Source organism: Rattus norvegicus, chromosome 3 (assembly GCF_036323735.1).
Source record: "Rattus norvegicus strain BN/NHsdMcwi chromosome 3, GRCr8, whole genome shotgun sequence".
Taxonomy (NCBI): Eukaryota; Metazoa; Chordata; class Mammalia; order Rodentia; family Muridae; genus Rattus; species Rattus norvegicus.
Window position 1 is genome coordinate 157,749,934 of NC_086021.1, and position 24,308 is coordinate 157,774,241.

A 24,308-nucleotide genomic window follows, 5' to 3' on the forward strand; every position below is an offset into this window, starting at 1 on the left:
CAACCTTTCACTGGGACAATGGTAGGATATTATCTTTCCACAACTCATTAGCACCAGTCTTTACATTTGTAAAGGAAGTTACTTGAAAGTTGGTTGATAAGTTCCTCCCTGACCTTCTCAGTGAATTTATTCTAACGTGCGTTCAATAACTTCTGTTCTTTGATTTACACATATTTCATCTAAAATGAGTTAGAGTTTAGAAAAAAATCATGGAGAGGTAGCTCATAGTTTAACAAAAGTGTATTATACCTTTTTATATCAAATAATAATTGACACACTCAATCACACATGTGCTAATATCCCACTTAATCTAGCCAATTAATATTTGAATATTCTCTCAGATGTTTCAGAGTTGTTAGGTTCACTATTCTTTCACCATATTCACAATAGGAATCCCAGAATTTTGTCGTCATGTGATACCTTTTCATATTATAATACCTTTTTCCCTCCATCTTAATTAAATTGGATATTTCTTATTTACATTTCAATTGTTATTACCTTTCCTGGTTTCTAGAACAACATCCCCCTAACCTTCTCCTTCCCTTCTCTATGGTTATTCCCTCCCTGACCTCCCCCCATTACCACTCTCCCCCAACAATCCCCTTCACTGGGGGTTCAGTCTTCCCAGGATCAAAGGCTACCCCTTCCAATGGTGACCTACTAGGCTATTCATTGCTACCTATGCAATTGGATCCCCTGGGCAGTCCATGTATAGTCTTTGGGTAGTGGCTTAGTCCCTGGAAGCTCTGGTTGGTTGGCAGTGTTGTTCATATGGTGTCTCAAGCCCCTTCATGCTCTTTCATTGCTTTATGTGAATTCTTCAACAGGATGATTTTATTCTGCAGTGTTTGGAATTATTTAATATAGAGAACTTTAGTTCCTTCACTTGTTTGCCATGAAGTAATAATTTTTCTTCTTATTCAGTGTCATCTTCTTCTACTACTTCCACTACTACTTATTCTTCTTGTTATAAATCTTCTTCTACTTCTTCTTCTACTTCTTCCTCCTCCTCCTCTTGCTCCTTCTCGTCCTCGTCCTCGTCCTCTTGCTCCTTCTCGTCCTCGTCCTGGTCCTCGTCCTTGTCCTCGTCCTCCTCCTCCTCTTCCTCCTCCTTCTTCTTGTCTCTTCTTCTTCTTCTTCTTCTTCTTCTTCTTCTTCTTCTTCTTCTTCTTCTTCTTCTTCTTCTTCTTCTTCTTCTTCTTCTTCTCCTCCTCCTCCTCCTCCTCCTCCTCCTCCTCCTCCTCCTCCTCCTCCTCCTAATTCTCCCTCTTCTTCACTCTCTTCCTCACCTCCTCCTCCTACTTCTTCTTGTCTTCCTCCTACTTTTCCTCCTCTTTCTTCTCCTACTCCTGTTCTCCTCTTCCTCCTCCTCCTCCTCCTGTTCCTCTTCATCCTCCTCCTCCTCCTCCTCCTCCTCCTTCTTCTTCTACTTCTGATGCTGATGCTGATGCTGCTGCTGAAAACAATGACAATGATGACAATAATGACAGTATTTTGGTTTTAGAAGTTTTCTTTAAGTTGTTTTTCTGTGTTCCTACACTTTGTACTTCTCATCAATATATGAAATGATGCTGAATTTAATCTGCTCTTTGCTAAAAGTAGTATCCTATGCATTATTTTCTCTCAAGATTTTATGGACTTTATGTAGGACAATAATATTCTCTTGAAATACATTACAAAAACTTTTCTTGTCTTTTATTATATAGATCTGAATTAAGCTCTTCTTATTGTATTGGGCTGTTAGTTGTGTCAACAATGCCCATTTTCTTCTGTTTTAAATAAGATTTTTGAAGATTTTATTGATGTGCTCTTGGATTCGGTTTGCCAGAATTTTATTGAGTATTTTTGCATCGACATTCATAAGGGAAATTGGTCTGAAGTTCTCTTTCTTTGTTGGGTAATTGTGTGGTTTAGGTATAAGAGTAATTGTGGCTTCATAGAAGGAATTCGGTAGTGTTCCATCTGTTTCACTTTGTGGAATAGTTTGGATAGTATTGCTATGAGGTCTCCTATAAAGGTCTGATTTAATTCTGCACTAAACCCATCTGGACCTGGGCTCTTTTTGGTTGGGCGACTTTTATTGACTGCTTCTATTTCTTTAGGAGTTATAGGGTTGTTTCAATGGTTTATCTGTTCCTGATTTAACGTCGGTACCTGGTATCTGTCTAGAAAATGGTCCATTTCCTGCAGATTTTCAAGTTTTGTTGAATATAGGCTTTTGTAGTAGGATCTGATGAGTTTTTTGAATTTCCACTAATTCTGTAGTTATGTCTCCCTTTTCATTTCTGATTTTGTGAATTTGGACACACTCTCTGTGTCCTATCCTTAGTCTGGATAAGGGTTTATCTATCTGGTTGATTTTCTCAAAGAAACAACTTTTGATTCTGTTGATTCTTTCTATGGTCCTTTTTGTTTCTACTTGGTTGATTTCAGCTGTGAGCTTGATTATTTCTTGCTTTCTACTACTCCTGGGTGAATTTGCTTCTTTTTCTTCTAGAGCTTTTAGGTGTGCTGTCAAGCTGGTGACATATGCTCTCTCCTGTTTCTTTCTGCATGCACTCAGAGGTATGAGTTATCTTCTTATCACAGCTTTCATTGTGTCCATAGGTTTGGGTATGTAGTACCTTCATTTTCATTAAATTCTAAGATGTCTTTAATTTCTTTCTTTATTTCTTCCTTGACCAGGTTATCATTGGGTAGAGCATTGTTCAATTTGCATGTATATGTGGGCTTTCTTCCCTTATTGTTATTGAAAACCAGCTTTAGGCTGTGGTGTTTTGATAGGACACATGGGATTATTTCTATCTTTTTGTATCTGTTGAGGCCTGTTTTATGACCTATTATATGGTCAATTTTGGAGAAAGTACCATGAGGTGCTGAGAAGAATGTATATCCTTTTTGCTTTAGGATAGAATGTTCTATAAAGATCTGTTAAGTCCATTTGGTTCATCACTACTCTTAGTCTGTCTACGTCTCTGTTTAATTTCTGTTTTCATGATCTGTCCATTGATGAGAGTGGGGTGTTGAAATCTCCTACTATTATTGTGTGAGGTGCAATGTGTGCTTTGAGCTTTAGTAAGGTTTTTTTTTTTTTTTACGTATGTAGGTGCCCTTGTATTTGGGGCATAGACACTTAGGATTGAGAGTTCATATCGATGGATTTTTTTCTTTGATGAATACGAAGTGTCCTCCCTTATCTTTTTTGATGACTTTTAGTTGAAAATTGATTTTATTTGATATTAGAATGGCTACTCCTGCTTGCTTCTTCCTACCATTTGCTTGGAAATTTTTTTTCCAGCCTTTCACTCTGAGGTACCGTCTATCTTTGTCTCTGAGGTGTGTTTCCTTTAGGCAGCAGAATGCAGCGTCTTCATTGCATATCCAGTTTCTTAATCTATGTCCTTTTATTAGTGTTTTGAGACCATTGAAGTTGAGAGATATTAAGGAATAGTTATTAATGCTTCCTGTTATATTCATATTTGGATGTGAGGTTATGTTTGTGTGCTTTTCTTCTCTTGGTTTGTTGTCAAGAATATTAGTTTCTTGCTTTTTCTTGGGTGTAGCTTGCTTCCTTATATTGGGGTTTACCATTTATTTTCCTTTGTAGCGCTGGATTTGTAGAAAGATATTGCGCAAATTAGGTTTGTCATGGAATATCTTGGTTTCTCCATCTATGTTGATTGAGAGTTTTGCAGCATACAGTAACCTGGGCTGGCATTTGTGTTCTCTGAGGGTCTGTATGACATCTTTCCAAGATATTCTGGCTTTCATAGTCTCTGGAGAGAACTCTGGTGTGATTCTGATAGGTCTGCCTTTTTAGGTTACTTGACCTTTTTCCCTTATTGCTTTTAATATTCTTTCTTTATTTTGTGTATTTGGTGTTTTGACTATAATGTGACAGGAGGAGTTTCTTTTCTGGTCCAACTTATTTGGAGTTCTGTAGGTTTCTTGTATGCTTCTGGGCATCTCTTTCTTTAGGTTAGGGAAGTTTTCTTCTATGATTTTGTTGAATATATTTACTGGTCCTTTGATCTGGGAGTCTTCACTTTCTTCTATACCTACTATCCTTAGGTTTTGTCTTCTCAAAGAGTCCTGGATTTCCTTTATGTTTTGGACCTGTAGCTTTTTCCGTTATACATTATCTTTGACAGTTGTTTCGATGATTTCTATGGAATCTTCTGCTCCTGAGATTCTCCCTTCTATCTCTCGTATTCTCTTGGTGATGCTTGTATTTACGGCTCCTTGTCTCTTCCTTTGGTTTTCTATATCCAGGGTTGTTTCTCTTTGTCCTTTCTTGATTGCTTCTATTTCCATTTTTATTCCTTCAACTGTTGGATTGTGTTTTCCTGGAACTCTTTCAGGGATTTTTCTGATTCCTCTCTATAGGCTTCTACTTGTTTATTTATGTTTTCCTGCATTTCTCTAAGGGAGTTCTTCATGTCTTCCTTGAATTTCTCCAACATCATGATCAAATTTGATTTTAAATCGAGATCTTGCTTTTCTGGTGTGTTTGGATGTTCAGTGTTTGCTTTGGTGTGAGAATTGTGTTCCGATATTGCCATGTAGTCTTGGTTTCTGTTGCTTGGGTTCCTGCCCTTGCCTCTTGCCTTCCGATTATCTCTTGTGTTTCTTTGTTCTGCTATTTCTGACAGAGGCTAGACTTTCCTATAGACTCCTGTGTGTCAGGAGTGCTGTAGACCTTTTTTCCCATTTTCTTTCAGCCAGTTATGGGAACAGAGTGCTCTGCTTTCGGGCGTGTAGTTTTTCTTGTCTACAGGGCTTCAGCTGTTCCTGTGGGCCTGTTTCCTGACTTCACCAGGCAGGTCACTTGGAGCACAAAGTTGGACTTACCTGTGGTCCTGAGGCTCAAGTTTGCTCGTGGGGTGTTGCTAATGTGCTCTCCTCAAGTGCGGCAAAGAGGAGGACCTGTGCCGCCCTTTCGGGATCTCCCGTGCATCAGGGTCCCAGATGGCGTTTGGTGTTTTCCTCTGGAGTCAGAAATGTGGGCAGAGTGTAGTGTCTCCTGGCTTCCAGGAGTGTCTGCGTCTCTGAAGGTTTAGCTCTCCCTCCCATGGGATTTGGGTGCAGAGAACAGTTGATCCGGTCCCTTCAGGTTCTGGTGGTGTCTTAGGTGCAGGGTACCTGCAGCTCCAGTGCCTCTACCAATTCCCAGAGGCCGTAGACTGTTTCCTCTTGGGCCAGGGATGTGGGCAGGGGTGGGCAGTATTAGTGATCTCATCCCCTCTGTAGCATTAAGAGTGCCCACCTGTCCTGGCAGAGAGCTCTCTCTCACACAGAGTTGTATATATATATATCTTAGTAGGTATTGTCAACAGTGAGGACCCAGTTGAGCTCACTTGCGTGCACTAGAGAGGAGGTTGCTCTGTATAGGCATATTAAAATTTATCTGATTGCAATATAGATTATTTAGCAATTCCAAATAATAAATATGTCCTCAGAATTCAGGAAGGTGTCAGATATTGTGTCAGACACTGTTCTCTTTTATGTGAAACAAAGACCACTAATTACCCTAATGTTGCAGCAAGAGCATAGGCTCAGATTTTGGAACCATTTGTTCTCTTGAATGAGGATGGATTTTGACATCTCAGAGAGTTAAGTTACTGATGGTGAGGGATGAGGAGGGTTTTGTTCTTTCCTAGTTATCAATGAGGGCCTGTTATGTAGTTTTCACCTTTCCTTGTCTACTTTTTATTTTCCATCTTTATTACCTTGAGTAGTTCTTATTTACATTTTGATTGTTATTCTCCTTCCCAGTTTCCAGGCCAACATGCCCCTAACCCATTCCCCTCCTCTTCTGTAAGGGTGTTTCCTTCCCCATTCTCCCCTCATTAACACCTTCCCCAGAACAATCCAGTTCACTGGGGGTTCTGTCCTAGCAGGACCAAGGACTTCCCCTTCTACTGGTGCTCTTACTAGGCTATTCATTCCTACCTATGAGGATGGAGCCCAGGGTCAGTCCATGTATAGTCTTTGGGTAGGGGCTTACTCCTGGAAGCTATAGTTGGTTGACATTGTTGTTCATATGGGGGCTAAAGCCCCTTCAAGTTCTTTTAGACCTTTCTAACATTCCTTCAACTGGGGTTACGGTCTCAGTCAAGTGGTTTGCTGCTCACATTCATCTGTGTATTTGCTGTATTCTGGCTGTGTCTCTCAGGAGAGATCAACATCCGGTTCTTGTTGGCCTTCACTTCTTTGCTTCGTCCATCTTATCTAATTAGCTGGCTGTATATGTAGCAGCCACATGTGGGGCAGTTTCCGAATGGGTGTTCCTTCTGACTCTATTCTAATCTTTGCCTCCATATTCCCTAACAAGGGTATTCTTGTTCCCCTTTAAAAGAAGGAGTGAATTATCCGCATATTGGTAATCTTTCTTGAGTTTCATGTGTTCTGGGCACCTAGGGTAATTCAAGCATTTGGGCTAATAGCCATGAGTGCATCCATGAGTGCATCCCATGTGTGTTTTTCTGTGAATGGGTTACCTCATTCAAGATTATATTTTCCAGTTCCATCCATTTGCCTATGAATTTCATAAAGTCAATGTTTTTGATAGCTGAGCATTGTGTAGATATACCACATTTTCTGTATCCATTCGTCTGTTGAAGGGCTTCTGGGTTCTTTCCAGGTTCTGGCTCTAAGAAATATGGCTGCTATGAACATAGTGGAACACGTGTCTTTGTTATATGTTGGGGCATGTTTTGGGTATATGCCCAAGAGTAGTTAGTATAGCTGGGTCCTTAGGTAATTCAATGTCCAATTTTCTGAGGATCCTCCAGACTGATTTCCAGAATAGTTGTACCAGTCTGCAATCCCACCAACAATGGATGAGTGTTGCTCTTTCTCCACATCCTCGCTAGCATTTGCTGTCACCCGAGTTTATGATTTTAGCCATTCTCACTGGTGTGAGGTAAAATCTCATGGTTGTTTTGATATGCATTTCCCTTATGACTAAAGATGTTGAACTTATCTTTAGATGTTTCTCAGTCATTCGGTATTCTTCAGTTGTGAATTCTTTGTTTAGCTCTGAAACCCATCTTTTAATAGGGTCATATGCTCCCTGTGGTCTTACTTGTTGACATCTTTGTATATTTTGGATATAAAACCTCTATTAGTTGTAGGATTGGTAATGATCTTTTCCAAATCTGTTGGTTGTTATTTTTTTCATAACAATAGTGTCCTTTGCCTTACAGATGCTTTGCAGTTTTATGAGATCCCATTTGTCTATTCTTGATCTTAGAGCATAAGGCATTGCTGTTTCGTTCAGGACATTTACTCCAGTGCCCACTTGTTCGAGATGTTTCCCACTTTTTCTTCTATTAGTTTGCGTGTACCTGGTTTGAGGTGGACATCCTTGATACACTTGGAATTAAGCTTTGGATAAGCATGGATTGATCTGCAGTCATCTACATGCTGAACTCCGGTTGAACCTGCTCCATTTCCTGAAAATTCTATCTTCTTTCCATTGGATACTTTTGGACCCTTTGTCAAAAATCAAGTGACCATAGTTGTGTGGGTTCATTTCTGGGTCTTCAATTCTATTCCACTGGTCTATCTCTCTGTCTCTGAACCAATACCATGCAGTTTTCATCACTATTGCTCTATAATACTGCTTAAGTTCAGGGAAAGTGATCCCCCCAGAAGTCCTTTTATTGTTGAGGACAGTTTTAGCTATCCTGAGTTGTTTGTTATTCCAGATAAATTTGAAAATTTTTTTGTCTAACTCTCTGAATAATTGGATTGGTATTTTGATGGGGATTGTATTGAATCTGTAGATCACTTTGGGTAAAATGGCCATTTTTATTATATTAATCTTGCCAATCCATGAGCATGGGAGATTTTTCCATCTTCTGAGGTCTTCTTCAATTTCTTTCTTCAGAGGCTTGATGTTCTTATCACATAGATCTTTCACTTGCTTGGTTAAAGTCACATCGAGGTCTTTTATAATATTTGGAACTATAATGAAGGGTGTCGTGTCCCTAATTTCTTTCTCGGCTTGTTTCTCTTTTGTGTAGAGAAAGGCTCCTAACTTATATGAGTTTATTTTATACCAGCCACTTTGCTGAAGGTGTTTTTCAGGTTTAGAGGTCCTGTGATGGAAGTTTGGGATCACTTATATATTCTATCGTATCATCTGCAAATAGTGATATTTTGACTTCTTCTTTTCCAACCTGTTTTAATTTGATCTCCATTTGTTGTTTGATTGCTCTGTCTATAACTTCAGGAACTATATTGAGTAAGTAGGGAGTTAGTGGGCAGCCTTGTCTAGTCCCTGATTTTAGTGGGATTGCTTCAATTTTCTGTCCATTTAATTTAATGTTAGCTACTGCTTTGCTGTATATGGCTTTTTGTTTAGGTATGGGCCTTGAATTCCTATTCTTTCCAGGCCTCTTATCATGAAGGGGTGTTGAATTTTGTCAAATGTTTCTCAATATTGAATAAAATTATCATGTGGTTTTGTTCTTTCAGTTTGTTTATATAATGGATTATGTTGATGGTTTTCTGTATATTAAACCAGCCCTGCATGCCTGGGATGAAACCTAGTTGATCATGGTGGACGATTGTTTTTAGATGCTCTTGGATTCTGTTTGCCAGAATTTTTTTGATTCTTATTGCATCAATATTCATAAGAGAAATTGGTCTGAAGTTCTATTTCTTCTTTGTGTGGTTTAGGTTTAAGAGTAATTGTGTCTTTATCGAAGGAATTAAGTAGCACTCTGTCTGTTTTAATTTTGTGGAATAGTTTGGAAATTCTTGGTATGAGGTCTTGTTTGAAGGCCTGATAGTATTCGGCACTGAACCCATCTGCAATTGGGCTCTTTTTGGTTGGGAGACTTTTAATTACTGCTTCTATTTCATTAGGAGTTATGGGGTTATTTAAATGGTTATCCTTCCATGATTTAACTTAGGTAGCTATTATCTGTCTAGGAAATTGTCCATTTCCTGCAGATTTTCAAGTTTTGTTGAATATAAGCTTTATAGTAGGATCTGGTGATTTTTTGAATTTCCTCTCATTCTGTAGTTATGTCTCCCTTTTCATTTCTGATTTTGTTAATTTGGACACACTCTCTGTGTCCTCTCATTAGTCTGGATAATGGTTTATCTATCTTTTTGATTTTCTCAAAGAAACAACTTTTGGTTCTGTTTATTCTTTCTATGGTCCTTTTTGTTTCTACTTGGTTGATTTAAACTCTGAGATTGATTACTTCCTGCCTTCTACTCCTCCTGGGTGTATTTGTTTCTTTTTGTTCTAGAGCTTTTAGGTGTGCTGTCAAGCTGGTGACATATGCTCTCTCCTGTTTTTTTCGGCAGGCGCTCAGAGGTTAGAGTTTTCCTTTTAGCACATCTTTCATTGTGTCACATAAGTTTGCGTATGTTGTACCTTCATTTTCATTAAATTCTAAGAAGTCTTTAATTTCTTTTTTTTTTATTTCTACCTTGACCAGGTTATCATTGAGTAGAGCATTGTTCAACTTCCATGCATATGTGGGCGTTCTTCCTGTATTGTTTTTGAAGACCAGCGTTAACACATGATGGTCTGATAGGACTCATGGGATTATTTCTGTCATTCTGAATCTGTTGAGGCCTGTTTTATGACAAATTATATGGTCAATTTTGGGGAAAGTACCACGAGGCTGAGAAGAATGTATATCCTTTTCCATTAGGATAGAATGTTCTATAAATATCTGTTAAGTCCATCCGGTTCATAACTTCTCTTAAACTGTCTACATCTCTGTTTAATTTCTTTTTCCCTGATCTGTCCATTGATGAGAGTGGGGTATTGAAAACTCCTACTATCATTGTGTGAGGTGCAATGTGTGCTTTGAACTTTAGTAAGTTTTCTCTTATGTATGTAGTTGCCCTTTTATTTGGAGCATAGATAGTTAGGATTGAGAGTCCATCTTGGTGGATTTTTCGTTTCATGAATGTAAAGTGTCCTACCTTATCTTTTTTGATAACTTTTAGTTGAAAATTGATTTCTTTCGATATTTGAATGGCTACTCTGGCTTGCTTCTTCTGCCCATTTGCTTGGAAAGTTGTTTTCCAGCCTTTCACTCTGAGTTAGTGTCTGTCTTTTTCTCTGAAATGTTATTCCTGTAGGCAGGGTCCTCATTGCCTATCCTGTTTGTTAATCTATGTCTTTTTATTGTGGAGTTGAGACCATTGATGTTGAGAGATAATAAGGAAAAGTGATTATTTCTTCCAGTTATATTCATATTTGGGTGTGAGATTATGTTTGTGTGCTTTTCTTTGTTTTGTTGCCGAGATGATTAGTTTCTTGCTTTTTCTAGGTTATAGCTTGCCTCCTTCTGTTGGGTTTTCCCCTTTATTATCCTTTGCTGGATTTGGAGAAGGATAGTGTGTAAATTTAGTTTTGTCATGGAATATCTTGGTTTCTCCATCTATGTTAATTTAGAGTTTTGCTGGATAGAGTACCCTGGGCTGGCATTCATTTAAATCGCACTTTGGAAACGCCAATTTCATATTGTGAGAACTAATTTGTGATAGAATATAACTTCAGTGTTTACCCTGCACGTAAAATCTAATGTTACACCAGAGCAGACAAGGCCTATGACCATCCTATCATTTCTCTCTTCCAACAAGTTACATCAAAGGTGAATACATGTATAAATATAGGAAGTTTTATGCCCAACACTTTTTGGAGTCTGGGTGGAGATTTACTAATGAATATTACTCATAGAGCAATGCACACAAAGAAGAAGACACCTTCTATCTCTTTTTAATATATAGAAAGCTTTTTCTGACAGAACCCATCCTACGTGCTCCAAACTAAAGACAATAACCAATTAACAAACTGAGAACTCCAAACCATGTCTCCATGCTAGAGGCTATCCTCATTGTGCGATCCCATGACTCCATTCTTGGTCCTTATATGACTCACAATGGTGCCTGGATGCCACAAAAACTGGGACCAAAGTGTCCTGGAATTTTGAAGGCCTGAAGCCCCTCAAACAAGGGAAAGCTAAATGTCCAATTTCAGATTACATTTTCCTGCCATAGAAATCATGACCTATTGCTTCACAGCAGCTCAATATATACCGTGTGGCAGACCCTGAAAATGAAGTCCAGCATGTCCTGTGTATTTCTCTGCCATTGTGACATGCTCAGGGACTAAGCCAAAGCACTTATGGAAGCATACATGAGGACTGCCTCGCTGCTAGGAGCCACTTAGTCAGAAAAATTAATCTTTTACTCACTTCACTTTCTTTATCATCTCAACATTTTGGAAAATCAGTGTCATAAGACCTTTATTTGTTCTACACATGTGGATGTGAACCCTCATATTGATCTTTCCTATTTAATAAAGTTAGAGACTCTGAGGCTGCAGTCACACAAAAAATAGCTCTTGAACATTTTATTGAGCAAGAAAAGGACAAGCAAATGTGGGCATTTTCAGAAGAAAGATAAAGAGAAAGATACTTGGACGCTATATTCTCAGCAGTCTAATCAACTGCTGGTGTTGGTACTGGTAAGCATTCATAAAGGATATGTCATCCACTGGAGTGATGAGGCAATGCCAGAGGCATCTGCACACTTCACTGCGCCAATTGACATTAAGTTATGTACTGTGACAGCTGCAGTTTATCAAGGCCATATCATTCTCCCAGGGGGCATCATATACCTCAAAAGAGCAGAATTCATGCTAGAAAAATGTAAACAAAGAAGGTTGGTTAGTGCTTAGTAATGGTAGGATGAAATTTGATACTAGAACTGTTTGAGAAAAATTGGCTGGTGAATGAAAAACCAACCTCTCCCAACTATACGGCACTCAGCCTTCTTAAGCAGTGCCTGGTGATAGACAGCATAATGATGTCCATCTACCATATGACAAGTGCCTACCGTTAAGGGTCACAAGCATTCCCTACTTTTTTTCTTGTCAAAACATCCCCTTAAGGATAATTCTATGACTCCTTCAATCATCTCAGAAGGATACATTCTCTACACAGGACCCTCTCACTCCCAGACAGGGTACATCCTAGGACATGGGAAATAGAAATTTCTGAAAGCTTCAGAGTAGAGAAAGTGGCAGGAAGAAATACCAACGTACTCAAATGCCCTGTATCTCCAATGAACAACTCCCAATGCTTAAGCCAGAATTGCGTGTTAAGAACAGCACCGATGGGCTGATTTTCATTGAGAGAAATATTGACAGAAGCTTTGTTGGAAGTGTAAACATCTCTTCACAACAATGGAAACTATTACTACCTCCTCCATTTTAACTAAGCCACACTACAGTGATCTCGGAGCACATAATTCACATTTTAACATACTTGGAAACTCAAATTATTTATATGTACAGATACCTGTTCCCCCTGTGCTGCTTATACTGTCAATACTTCCTAGATGTATTCTTAACTAAGTACACTACATTTACACACACCACACACACACACACACACACACACACACACACACACATATATATATATATATATATATATTATCTTTATCACCTATGTATCTTTGAACTTTTGACTAAGAAAATTCCAGACACTTTGAACAACATACACACACACACAGACACACACACAAACACACACACACACAGACACACACACACACACACAAACACGTTTTCTCCTCTATTTGCAAATACTTCCTTGTGAATATATATCATCCCAAATGCACTTTCCCTAAATCACAAGGTTGTACATACATCTTCTTTCACAAAATTGTTATAGCCTTACCTCCTGCTGACCAGCCTGGTCCTTTGCAGAACAGTTGGTCAAGTCAGCCTGGGTCTTCAAACAGTTTGTTTTGACTAGGATCACATCAAAGAAAAATTTGGTTCCACCCACCACCTAAGGATAAATTAGAGATTCACTTTTACATTGAAATGAACTTCATATGAGCTCCTTTAAATTCCAGTAAGTGAATCAGAACACAGAGAGAAGAGTGTTTCTAATACTTTGGAAAATTATGTGGCTCAGAGGAACCAGCAGGTAAGGGTGCAATATCACCCCATGAGAACAACAATGTCTACCAATTAGAGTTTCCAGAGAATAAACCAAAAATCTATAAATGGATTCACCTATACCACCAATAATATATGTAGCAGAGGCTGTACTTGCTGGGGAACAATGGAAGGAGAAGCCCTTGTTCATGCCAAGGTTGGACCCCCAGTGTAATGGATTGTCAGGGAGAGAGATAAGTGAGTGTGAATGGGGAGGGGAACAGTCTTATAGAAGAAGGGGAAGAGGTGGAGATAGGTGTCTTATGGTCAGGAAACTGGGAAAGGGAAAATTTTGAAATGTAAATAAATAACTAAAATATTGTTGAAAAAGGAAATAACTCCAATAAAAAAAGAAAAAAAATGAGCACTGATTGCTCTTCCAGAGGTTCTGATTTCAATTCCCAACAACCACAGGGTAGCAGACAACCATCAGTAATTGATCATGTGCCCTTTACTGGTGAGTGTGAAGATAGCAATAGTGTACTCATGTAAATAAAATAAATACATCTTTTAAAAAATTGTATTCATCAATTCAACGCTGATCAGAGGACCAGTGATATCTGGAGGCTAAACAACAGGATTAACTTGAGACTCTAGCCAGAGAAGAAGAAGTAGGTTTGTTCCAGTGAGTGGTGTCTGGGCACTCACTGAATATTGTGAGAGGAAGAAATCCATTCTTTCCTTTTATTCCAACTCTTCCCGGCATGGACATAAAGACATGGGGTGCTTCACTTAAACAATGTCTCACCACAAAAGACAAATACTTTTACACTGTCTTCCCTTAAAGTACAACTATTAATAGCTATGTGTTTGAGTGTGAAATTTTCATGTATGATTTTTATCATTTATTTAATTTGTTTGTATATTTTTCCCACATGGAATCCCTGAATCATCCAGACAGATTTCTAGACAAGCAAATGTGGAAAGCAGGCAAAGTGTTAAGAACCACATGAACCCTTAAGTGAATCACATGCCTGATATACCATTAAGCTTCATATTAATTAAATGAGATTCATCTTCTCTATTCAGTGTCCAATGTTCTATGATTCTCTAGTAGTTGTCATAATATGCCTGCATAAAGATGTTTATGTAGATATTTTTAATTTAAAAGTCAGATTTTCATAGGTTCCAGTCCATTATGCATGAAAGAGTATCTAGAGAACCCAGAAATTAACATAATGTTGACAGTAAACCAAAAACTAGACATGGAAGAAAGGTTCAAGTGAACACTTGAGGTGAGAGAAGTTTGTCTCAGTAACATTTTATTTAAGTATCCAGACCACTTAACTCTCATGAGCACTCATTGATTTCATCATTTAAACTTTCAATCATGGATAATGAGAGAGTTTTCAAGAGACTCAGGATCCACAATGATCTGCTGAAGGCAATTACATAATCCAATGGAAAATTTCCTTAATACTCACTTATCTAACTCTCATTAAAATTATGTTGGCAATCTAGAGGATCTCAATTTAGTTTCCTTTTATGAACTCTTGTAAAATAACTGAGGACTGAACAGGAAAATGTGAGTCCATATGAAAGTGCTGTAGACAGGAATAACTGGGTTATTCTTCATATCATTGATATTAAGGGCAAGAAGAATAGAGGTTTCTCCCTAAATGCATCATAACTCACTGGTGTGTTTGTACTAATTAGTAACATGTACCATGTGCTTGAGAGAAGGTCTCAGTGAGATTTTAGATTTCGAATTTTTTTAAATATGATGGACTGCTAATTATATATTTTCTCCTTGTTTGAATGTTGACCCTATGGCTTAACATCCACTAGTATGGGTTATTGATCCCTGATTATTCTTGCAACAATCTCTTTTCAGCCCTCTCCATTGTGCTATCTTCAAGTAGATTCCCCTATGTTCCTATACACAAGTATTGAGAAGGCAATCCAGACTATGATCAAAATATCAGAACAAGTGGAAGAGGAACAATTTTTTGAAGCCAATTCCTGGGACAGTCAAAGGTAACCATGAAAAAAGAAGCTAAAGTCCTCAGGTGTAGTGGTACTCCTACTATAATGACTCATATAGGATCTAAGTCATCATTGTCATTCAACCTGAAGACGTCAAAAGAAATAGTATTTTGCCTATATACTTATTCTTTATGATAAATGAAAGCCTGTTTTACATTTATGTATGGAAAATCATTGGGTTTCATCATTAAAACAGCTACCTCATACTCAGTAATAACCTATTAGGGTACCAATCCCTTCATGCAGTGGAAAAATATAGGCTTATCTCCATGATGGGTGCAAGTATTTATACACACAGTTCTGCAAATCTTTTTTTTTTTTATTAACTTGAGTATTTCTTATATACATTTCGAGTGTTATTCCCTTTCCCGGTTTCCGGGCAAACATCCCCCTCCCCCCTCCCCTTCCTTATGGGTGTTCCCCTCCCAACCCTCCCACCATTGCCGCCCTCCCCCCATAGACTAGTTCACTGGGGGTTCAGTCTTAGCAGGACCCAGGGCTTCCCCTTCCACTGGTGCTCTTACTAGGATATTCATTGCTACCTATGGGGTCAGAGTCCAGGGTCAGTCCATGTATAGTCTTTAGGTAGTGGCTTAGTCCCTGGAAGCTCTGGTTGCTTGGCATTGTTGTACTTTTGGGGTCTCGAGCCCCTTCAAGCTCTTCCAGTTCTTTCTCTGATTCCTTCAATAGGGGACCTATTCTCAGTTCAGTGGTTTGCTGCTGGCATTCGCCTCTGTATTTGCTGTATTCTGGCTGTGTCTCTCAGGAGCGATCTACATCCGGCTCCTGTCGGTCTGCACTTCTTTGCTTCATCCATCTAGTCCAATTGGGTGGCTGTATATGTATGGGCCAAATATGGGACAGGCTCTGAATGGGTGTTCCTTCAGTCTCTGTTTTAATCTTTGCCTCTCCCTTCCCTGCCAAGGGTATTCTTTTTCCTCATTTAAAGAAGGAGTGAAGCATTCACATTTTGATCATCCGTCTTGAGTTTCTTTTGTTCTAGGGATCTAGGGTAATTCAAGCATTTGGGCTAATAGCCACTTATCAATGAGTGCATACCATGTATGTCTTTCTGTGATTGGGTTAGTTCACTCAGGATGATATTTTCCAGTTCCAACCATTTGCCTACGAATTTCATAAACTCGTTGTTTTTGATAGCTGAGTAGTATTCCATTGTGTAGATGTACCACATTTTCTGTATCCATTCCTCTGTTGAAGGGCATCTGGGTTCTTTCCATTTTCTGGCTATTATAAATAAGGCTGCGATGAACATAGTGGAGCACGTGTCTCTTTTATATGTTGAGGCATCTTTTGGGTATATGCCCAAGAGAGGTATAGCTGGATCCTCAGGCAGTTCAATGTCCAATTTTCTGAGGAACCTCCAGACTGATTTCCAGAATGGTTTTACCAGTCTGCAATCCCACCAACAATGGAGGAGTGTTCCTCTTTCTCCACAACCTCGCCAGCATCTACAGTCACCTGAGTTTTTGATCTTAGCCAATCGCACTGGTGTGAGGTGAAATCTCAGGGTTGTTTTGATTTGCATTTCCCTTATGACTAAAGATGTTGAACATTTCTTTAGGTGTTTCTCAGCCTTTCGGCATTCCTCAGCTGTGAATTCTTTGTTTAGCTCTGAACCCCATTTTTTAATAGGGTTATTTGTTTCCCTGCGGTCTAACTTCTTGAGTTCTTTGTATATTTTGGATATAAGGCCTCTATCTGTTGTAGGGTTGGTAAAGATCTTTTCCCAATCTGTTGGTTGCCGTTTTGTCCTAACCACAGTGTTGTTTGCCTTACAGAAGCTTTGCAGTTTTATGAGATCCCATTTGTCAATTCTTGATCTTAGAGCATAAGCCATTGGTGTTTTGTTCAGGAAATTTTTTCCAGTGCCCATGTGTTCCAGATGCTTCCCTAGTTTTTCTTCTATTAGTTTGAGTGTGTCTGGTTTGATGTGGAGGTCCTTGATCCACTTCGACTTAAGCTTTGTACAGGGTGATAAGCATGGATCGATCTGCATTCTTCTACATGTTGCCCTCCAGTTGAACCAGCACCATTTGCTGAAAATGCTATCTTTTTTCCATTGGATGGTTTTGGCTCCTTTGTCAAAAATCAAGTGACCATAGGTGTGTGGGTTCATTTCTGGGTCTTCAATTCTATTCCATTGGTCTATCTGTCTGTCTCTGTACCAATACCATGCAGTTTTTATCACTATTGCTCTGTAATACTGCTTGAGTTCAGGGATAGTGATTCCCCCTGAAGTCCTTTTATTGTTGAGGATAGCTTTAGCTATCCTGGGTTTTTTGTTATTCCAGATGAATTTGCAAATTGTTCTGTCTAACTCTTTGAAGAATTGGATTGGTATTTTGATGGGGGTGCATTGAATCTGTAGAATGCTTTTGGTAAAATGGCCATTTTTACTATATTAATCCTGCCAATCCATGAGCATGGGAGATCTTTCCATCTTCTGAGGTCTTCTTCAATTTCTTTCTTCAATGTCTTGAAGTTCTTATTGTACAGATCTTTTACTTGCTTGGTTAAAGTCACACCGAGGTACTTTATATTATTTGGGTCTATTATGAAGGGTGTCGTTTCCCTAATTTCTTTCTCGGCTTGTTTCTCTTTTGTATAGAGGAAGGCAACTGATTTATTTGAGTTAATTTTATACCCAGCCACTTTGCTGAAGTTGTTTATCAGCTTTAGTAGTTCTCTGGTGGAACTTTTGGGATCACTTAAATATACTATCATATCATCTGCAAATAGTGATATTTTGACCTCCTCTTTTCCGATCTGTATCCCTTTGATCTCCTTTTGTTGTCTGATTGCTCTGGCTAGAACTTCAAGAACTATATTGAATAAGTAGGGAGAGAGTGGGCAGCCTTGTCTAGTCCCTGATTTTAGTGGGATTGCTTCAAGTTTCTCTCCATTTAGTTTAATGTTAGCAACTGGTTTGCTGTATATGGCTTTTACTATGTTTAGGTATGGGCCTTGAATTCCTATTCTTTCCAGGACTTTTATCATGAAGGGGTGTTGAATTTTGTCAAATGCTTTCTCAGCATCTAATGAAATGATCATGTGGTTCTGTTCTTTCAGTTTGTTTATATAATGGATCACGTTGATGGTTTTCCATATATTAAACCATCCCTGCATGCCTGGGATGAAGCCTACTTGATCATGGTGGATGATTGTTTTGATGTGCTCTTGAATTCGGTTTGCCAGAATTTTATTGAGTATTTTTGCGTCGATATTCATAAGAGAAATTGGTCTGAAGTTCTCTTTCTTTGTTGTGTCTTTGTGTGGTTTAGGTATAAGAGTAATTGTAGATTCGTAGAAGGAATTCGGTAGGGCTCCATCTGTTTCAATTTTGTGGAATAGTTTGGATAATATTGGTATGAGGTCTTCTATGAAGGTTTGATAGAATTCTGCACTAAACCCATCTGGACCTGGGCTCTTTTTGGTTGGGAGACCTTTAATGACTGCTTCTATTTCCTTAGGTGTTACGGGGTTGTTTAACTGGTTTATCTGTTCCTGATTTAACTTTGATACCTGGTATCTGTCTAGGAAATTGTCCATTTCCTGAAGATTTTCAAATTTTGTTGAATATAGGTTTTTATAGTAAGATCTGATGATTTTTTGAATTTCCTCTGAATCTGTAGTTATGTCTCCCTTTTCATTTCTGATTTTGTTAATTTGGACGCACCCTCTGTGTCCTCTCGTTAGTCTGGCTAAGGGTTTATCTATCTTGTTGATTTTCTCAAAGAACCAACTTTTGGTTCTGTTGATTCTTTCTATGGTCCTTTTTGTTTCTACTTGGTTGATTTCAGCTCTGAGTTTGATTATTTCCTGCCTTCTACTCCTCCTGGGTGTATTTGCTTCTTTTTGTTCTAGAGCTTTTAGGTGTGCTGTCAAGCTGCTGACATATGCTCTTTCCTGTTTCTTTCTGCAGGCACTCAGCGCTATGAGTTTTCCTCTTAGCACAGCTTTCATTGTGTCCCATAAGTTTGAGTATGTTGTATCTTCATTTTCATTAAATTCTAAAAAGTTTTTAATTTCTTTCTTTATTTCTTCCTTGACCAGGTTATCATTGAGTAGAGCATTGTTCAATTTCCACGTATATGTGGGCATTCTTCCCTTATTGTTATTGAAGACCAGTTTTAGGCCGTGGTGGTCCGATAGCACGCATGGGATTATTTCTATCTTTCTGTACCTGTTGAGGCCCGTTTTTTGACCAATTATATGGTCAATTTTGGAGAAAGTACCATGAGGAGCTGAGAAGAAGGTATATCCTTTTGCTTTAGGATAGAATGTTCTATAAATATCCGTTAAGTCCATTTGGCTCATGACTTCTCTTAGTCTGTCGACATCACTGTTTAATTTCTGTTTCCATGATCTGTCCATTGATGAGAGTGGGGTGTTGAAATCTCCCACTATTATTGTGTGAGGTGCAATGTGTGTTTTGAGCTTTAGTAAGGTTTCTTTTACGTATGTAGGTGCCCTTGTATTTGGGGCATAGATATTTAGGATTGAGAGTTCATCTTGGTGGATTTTTCCTTTGATGAATATGAAGTGTCCTTCCTTATCTTTTTTGATGACTTTTAGTTGGAAATTGATTTTATTTGATATTAGAATGGCTACTCCAGCTTGCTTCTTCTGACCATTTGCTTGGAAAGTTGTTTTCCAGCCTTTCACTCTGAGGTAGTGTCTGTCTTTGTCTCTGAGGTGTGTTTCCTGTAGGCAGCCGAATGCAGGGTCCTCGTTGCGTATCCAGTTTGTTAATCTATGTCTTTTTATTGGGGAGTTGAGGCCATTGATATTGAGAGATATTAAGGAATAGTGATTATTGTTTTCCTTTATATTCATATTTGGATGTGAGGTTATGTTTGTGTGCTTTCATTCTCTTTGTTTTGTTGCCAAGACAATTAGTTTCTTGCTTCTTCTAGGGTATAGCTTGCCTCCTTATGTTGGGCTTTACCATTTATTATCCTTTGTAGTGCTGGATTTGTAGAAAGATATTGTGTAAATTTGGTTTTGTCATGGAATATCTTGGTTTCTCCATCAATGTTAATTGAGAGTTTTGCTGGATACAGTAACCTGGGCTGGCATTTGTGTTCTCTTAGGGTCTGTATGACATCAGTCCAGGATCTTCTGGCCTTCATAGTTTCTGGCGAGAAGTCTGGTGTGATTCTGATAGGTCTCCCTTTATATGTTACTTGACCTTTTTCCCTTACTGCTTTTAATATTCTTTCTTTATTTTGTGCGTTTGGTGTTTTGACAATTATGTGACGGGAGGTGTTTCTTTTCTGGTCCAATCTATTTGGAGTTCTGTAGGCTTCTTGTATGTCTATGGGTATCTCTTTTTTTAGGTTAGGGAAGTTTTCTTCTATGATTTTGTTGAAGATATTTACTGGTCCTTTGAGCTGGGAGTCTTCACTCTCTTCTATACCTATTTTCCTTAGGTTTGATCTTCTCATTGAGTCCTGGATATCCTGTATGTTTTGGACCAGTAGCTTTTTCCGCTTTACATTATCTTTGACAGTTGAGTCAATGATTTCTATGGAATCTTCTGCTCCTGAGATTCTCTCTTCCATCTCTTGTATTCTGTTGGTGAAGCTTGTATCTACAGCTCCTTGTCTCTTCTTTTGGTTTTCTATATCCAGGGTTGTTTCCATGTGTTCTTTCTTGATTGCTTCTATTTCCATTTTTAATTCCTTCATCTGTTTGATTGTGTTTTCCTGGAATTCTTTCAGGGATTTTTGCCATTCCTCTCTGTAGGCCTCTACTTGTTTATTAATGATTTCCTGTGTTTCCCTAAGTGTGTTCATGTCTTTCTTGAAGTCCTCCAGCATCATGATCAAATATGATTTTGAAACTAGATCTTGCTTTTCTGGTGTGTTTGGATATTCCATGTTTGTTTTGGCGGGAGAATTGGGTTCTGATGATGGCATGCAGTCTTGGTTTCTGTTGCTTGGGTTCCTGCGCTTGCCTCTCGCCATCAGATTATCTCTAGTGTTACTTTGTTCTGCTATTTCTGACAGTGGCTAGACTGTCCTATAAGCCTGTGTGTCAGGAGTGCTGTAGACCTGTTTTCCTCTCTTTCAGTCAGTTATGGGGACAGAGTGTTCTGCTTTCGGGCGTGTAGTTTTTCCTCTCTACAGGTCTTCAGCTGTTCCTGTGGGCCTGTGTCTTGAGTCCACCAGGCAGCTTTCTTGCAGCAGAAAATTTGGTCTTACCTGTGGTCCCGAGGCTCAGGTTTGCTCGTGGGGTGCTGTCCAGGGGCTCTCTGCAGCGGCAGCAACCAGGAAGACCTGTGCTGCCCCTTCCGGGAGCTTCAGTGCACCAGGGTTCCAGATGGTCTTTGGCTTTTTCCTCTTGCGCCCGAGATGTGTGTGCAGGGAGCAGTCTCTTCTGGTTTCCCAGGCTTGTCTGCCTCTCTGAAGGTTTAGCTCTCCCTCCCACGGAATTTGGGTGCAGAGAACTGTTTATCCGGTCTGTTTCTTTCAGGTTCCGGCAGTGTCTCAGGCGCAGAAGTCCTGCCGCTCCTGGGCCCTCCCCCACGGGAGCCCAGAGGCCTTATACAGTTTCCTCTTGGGCCAGGGATGTGGGCAGGGGTGAGCAGTGTTGGTGGTCTCTCCCGCTCTGCAGCCTCAGGAGTGCCCACCTGACCAGGCGGTTGGGTCTCTCTCTCACCGGGTCTGGGAGCAGAGAGCTGCTGCGGGCCGGGATCCGCGGGTGTGGGACTTCCGGTAAACACAGACCGTGCCTCCTAGAGAAATTCTGCTTCCGTGTCCCAAGCTCACCAGGCAGCTTTCTTGCAGCAGAAAATTTGGTCTTACCTGTGGTCCCGAGGCTCAGGTTCGCTCGTGGGGTGCTGCCCAGGGGCTCTCTGCAGCGGCAGCAACCAGGGAGACCTGTGCCGCCCCTTCCGGGAGCTTCAGTGCACCAGGGTTCCAGATGGTCTTTGGCTTTTTCCTCTGGCGTCCGAGATGTGTGTGCAGGGAGCAGTCTCTTCTGGTTTCCCAGGCTTGTCTGCCTCTCTGAAGGTTTAGCTCTCCCTCCCACGGGATTTGGGTGCAGAGAACTGTTTATCCGGTCTGTTTCTTTCAGGTTCCGGCGGAGTTCTGCAAATCTTTAAGTAGAGGAAGTTCAGACAAAAGAAATCTGTGAAAACCTGAAGACAATCTGAGAGTGGCTAGTAATGGATCCAAGAGTACTGAGTGATTCTCTATATGAGAAATTTTTGTACAAACAGTTTCTTCATTTATCTGTAAAATCTTTTAAAATGTATAAAATACTGCATTTTTACATGATGGAAAATATACACTGAAGAGTTTTCTAACAATACATGCTATCCCAGATATGCATATCTTTGAGCTATTGGAGCAATCTAGATTAAAGTCAATAAAATATAATAGTAAAAATATATGCTGGATTGAATTAGAGCCCCTGTGCTATAGTTGTAAAAGCTCTTATATTGTTTAATATCATAAACAAGGTATGAATTGTATAAAATATTACAAATATCAAGAAGGAATTCTACTTGTGGTGAGAATATATTTTTGTGGTCACATATTTATGTGTTTGCAATATCTACAGGTTTAAGAAGACTAACAATAATAAGATATTCCCAGATCTGTTGAAGAGCCACTGTTCTTGTGTGTTGGAGAAGTTTAGCAAGAAACAGACATGCACACACTGGCATAATACTCTTACATTTCAAAGGAGTAAAACAAGTTATTGCAATTTGGGTAAACTAACCTACATGTACTTTCAGTGGACAGAACATATCTCATCAAAAGACATAATGAAGTACATAACATGTGAATATTGCCAATATGTTCAAGTCAACTCACTAGATACAAAGCAGACTGACTTAGAACCCGACAGCAATACGTTGGCGAGAATGCTAGATGGAGTAAACAGACATACCTGTCCCTCTATAATTCAGGCCTTCTCAATGAAGGATAACATACCTGCTTTTGGATATTCTTCACTTCCAACACACGGCTCAGGTACAAGTCACTGTTGTTTTCATTGTACTGGCTGACAGCAAAGTTCAGTGATTCTCTGGCCCCTTCGTCTTCCATACTAGATTTCTCTATGCCACCCAGAATGTGACCTAGCACAGGGTAAGTGCACAGGTTCAGAACTAGCATGAAGATGGTCAGCAGAAATAGTCGAGCATGGAGCAAGTAGGCCATGTTCTTCTCGAAATGGACTTCGATCCAAGGTTAGAAGAAGAACTGCAGTGAACCTGCATCAGGTAGTGAATACAGACTTCAAATGCGTTAGCCTTTTATTCTCTCTTCTTAGTTTACATTGGCTCCTTTCCAGTACCATATGTTTTTTCACTTTTTCCCTCCTTTTGCTATTTCTCCTTTTTACTATTTATTTTCTCTCTTGTGATTCTTCCTAAAGGGTGCCAGAACTTAATCCTCTTCTGTCTTATTCTGGGCCACATCTTCCCATTCCATACATCCCCATCACCTCTCTATTTCACCTATTTCTTATCCTCCCAAAGTTCCAGATTATCTCTTCACCCTAGCTTTCTCAACAAATCTTATTCTTCATTCTTTTAGGTTTAGTTGGTTGGTCTTCTTGCTTCACCAAATTTATCACTCTTCACTGGCTACCACATTCCTTCAAGATCTAACCAGAACACTTTGTGGTCAAGAAACTCATTGGCTTTGGGATCCTGAAAGAACAGTATCATCCAAGCTCAAATTAAACAAGTACTCATGGAAGGGTTTTATTTCAGGAGTTATAGTCTCATTCAGTAATGCCTTTTTCTGAGACAAAACTTCTGAAACAACCTGTGATTTATCAAAATGTAAGTGGATTTTTTCACATCCCATTAAGAGCAGTCATTACATTTATTACAGGAAGCTTCTTGAAGTTAGCTTTCTGGCTTACACGCTTTGGTAAGAGGGCCAGGACAGGAAATAACCATCTATCACATATCTTGTGGCTGCTTAACTAGAGAGGAATTAGATACATATGGAAAAGTGCAACAGGCCTGTAGTCATATCTCAGAGGTCAAAAATCTTAATGTTCTTCCTGAAATCTGAATATAATTACTGATAATTCAGATATAGTAGAAAAAGTTTAATAACCTGCTAAGTGGAAGCAGTACTTCTGGGCTCTTGGGTTATTTTACTCACACACACACACACACACACACACACACAATCAAACACACACACGCATACACACAGTCACACAAACACACAGAGAGAGAGGAAAAGAGAGATAGAAAGAAAGAGAGAGGGAGAGAGAGAGAGAGAGAGAGAGAGAGAGAGAGAGAGAGAGAGAGAGAGAGAAAGAGCTGCATGCATGC

General features: G+C 39.3%; 1 protein-coding gene across 1 annotated transcript; it reads right to left on the reverse strand.

Annotated features, from left to right (window-relative positions):
* Positions 1-11,376: 11,376 nt before the first annotated feature.
* On the reverse strand, positions 11,377-23,172 carry LOC120101467 (cystatin-S-like). Its single transcript, XM_039106090.2, has 3 exons — positions 22,945-23,172; positions 12,726-12,839; positions 11,377-11,680 (listed from the first exon to the last, which is right to left on the reverse strand). The coding sequence occupies exons 1-3, from the start codon at positions 23,170-23,172 to the stop codon at positions 11,597-11,599; spliced, it is 426 nt and encodes a 141-aa protein (XP_038962018.1). The 3' UTR covers positions 11,377-11,596.
* Between the last annotated feature and the right edge of the window lie 1,136 nt (positions 23,173-24,308).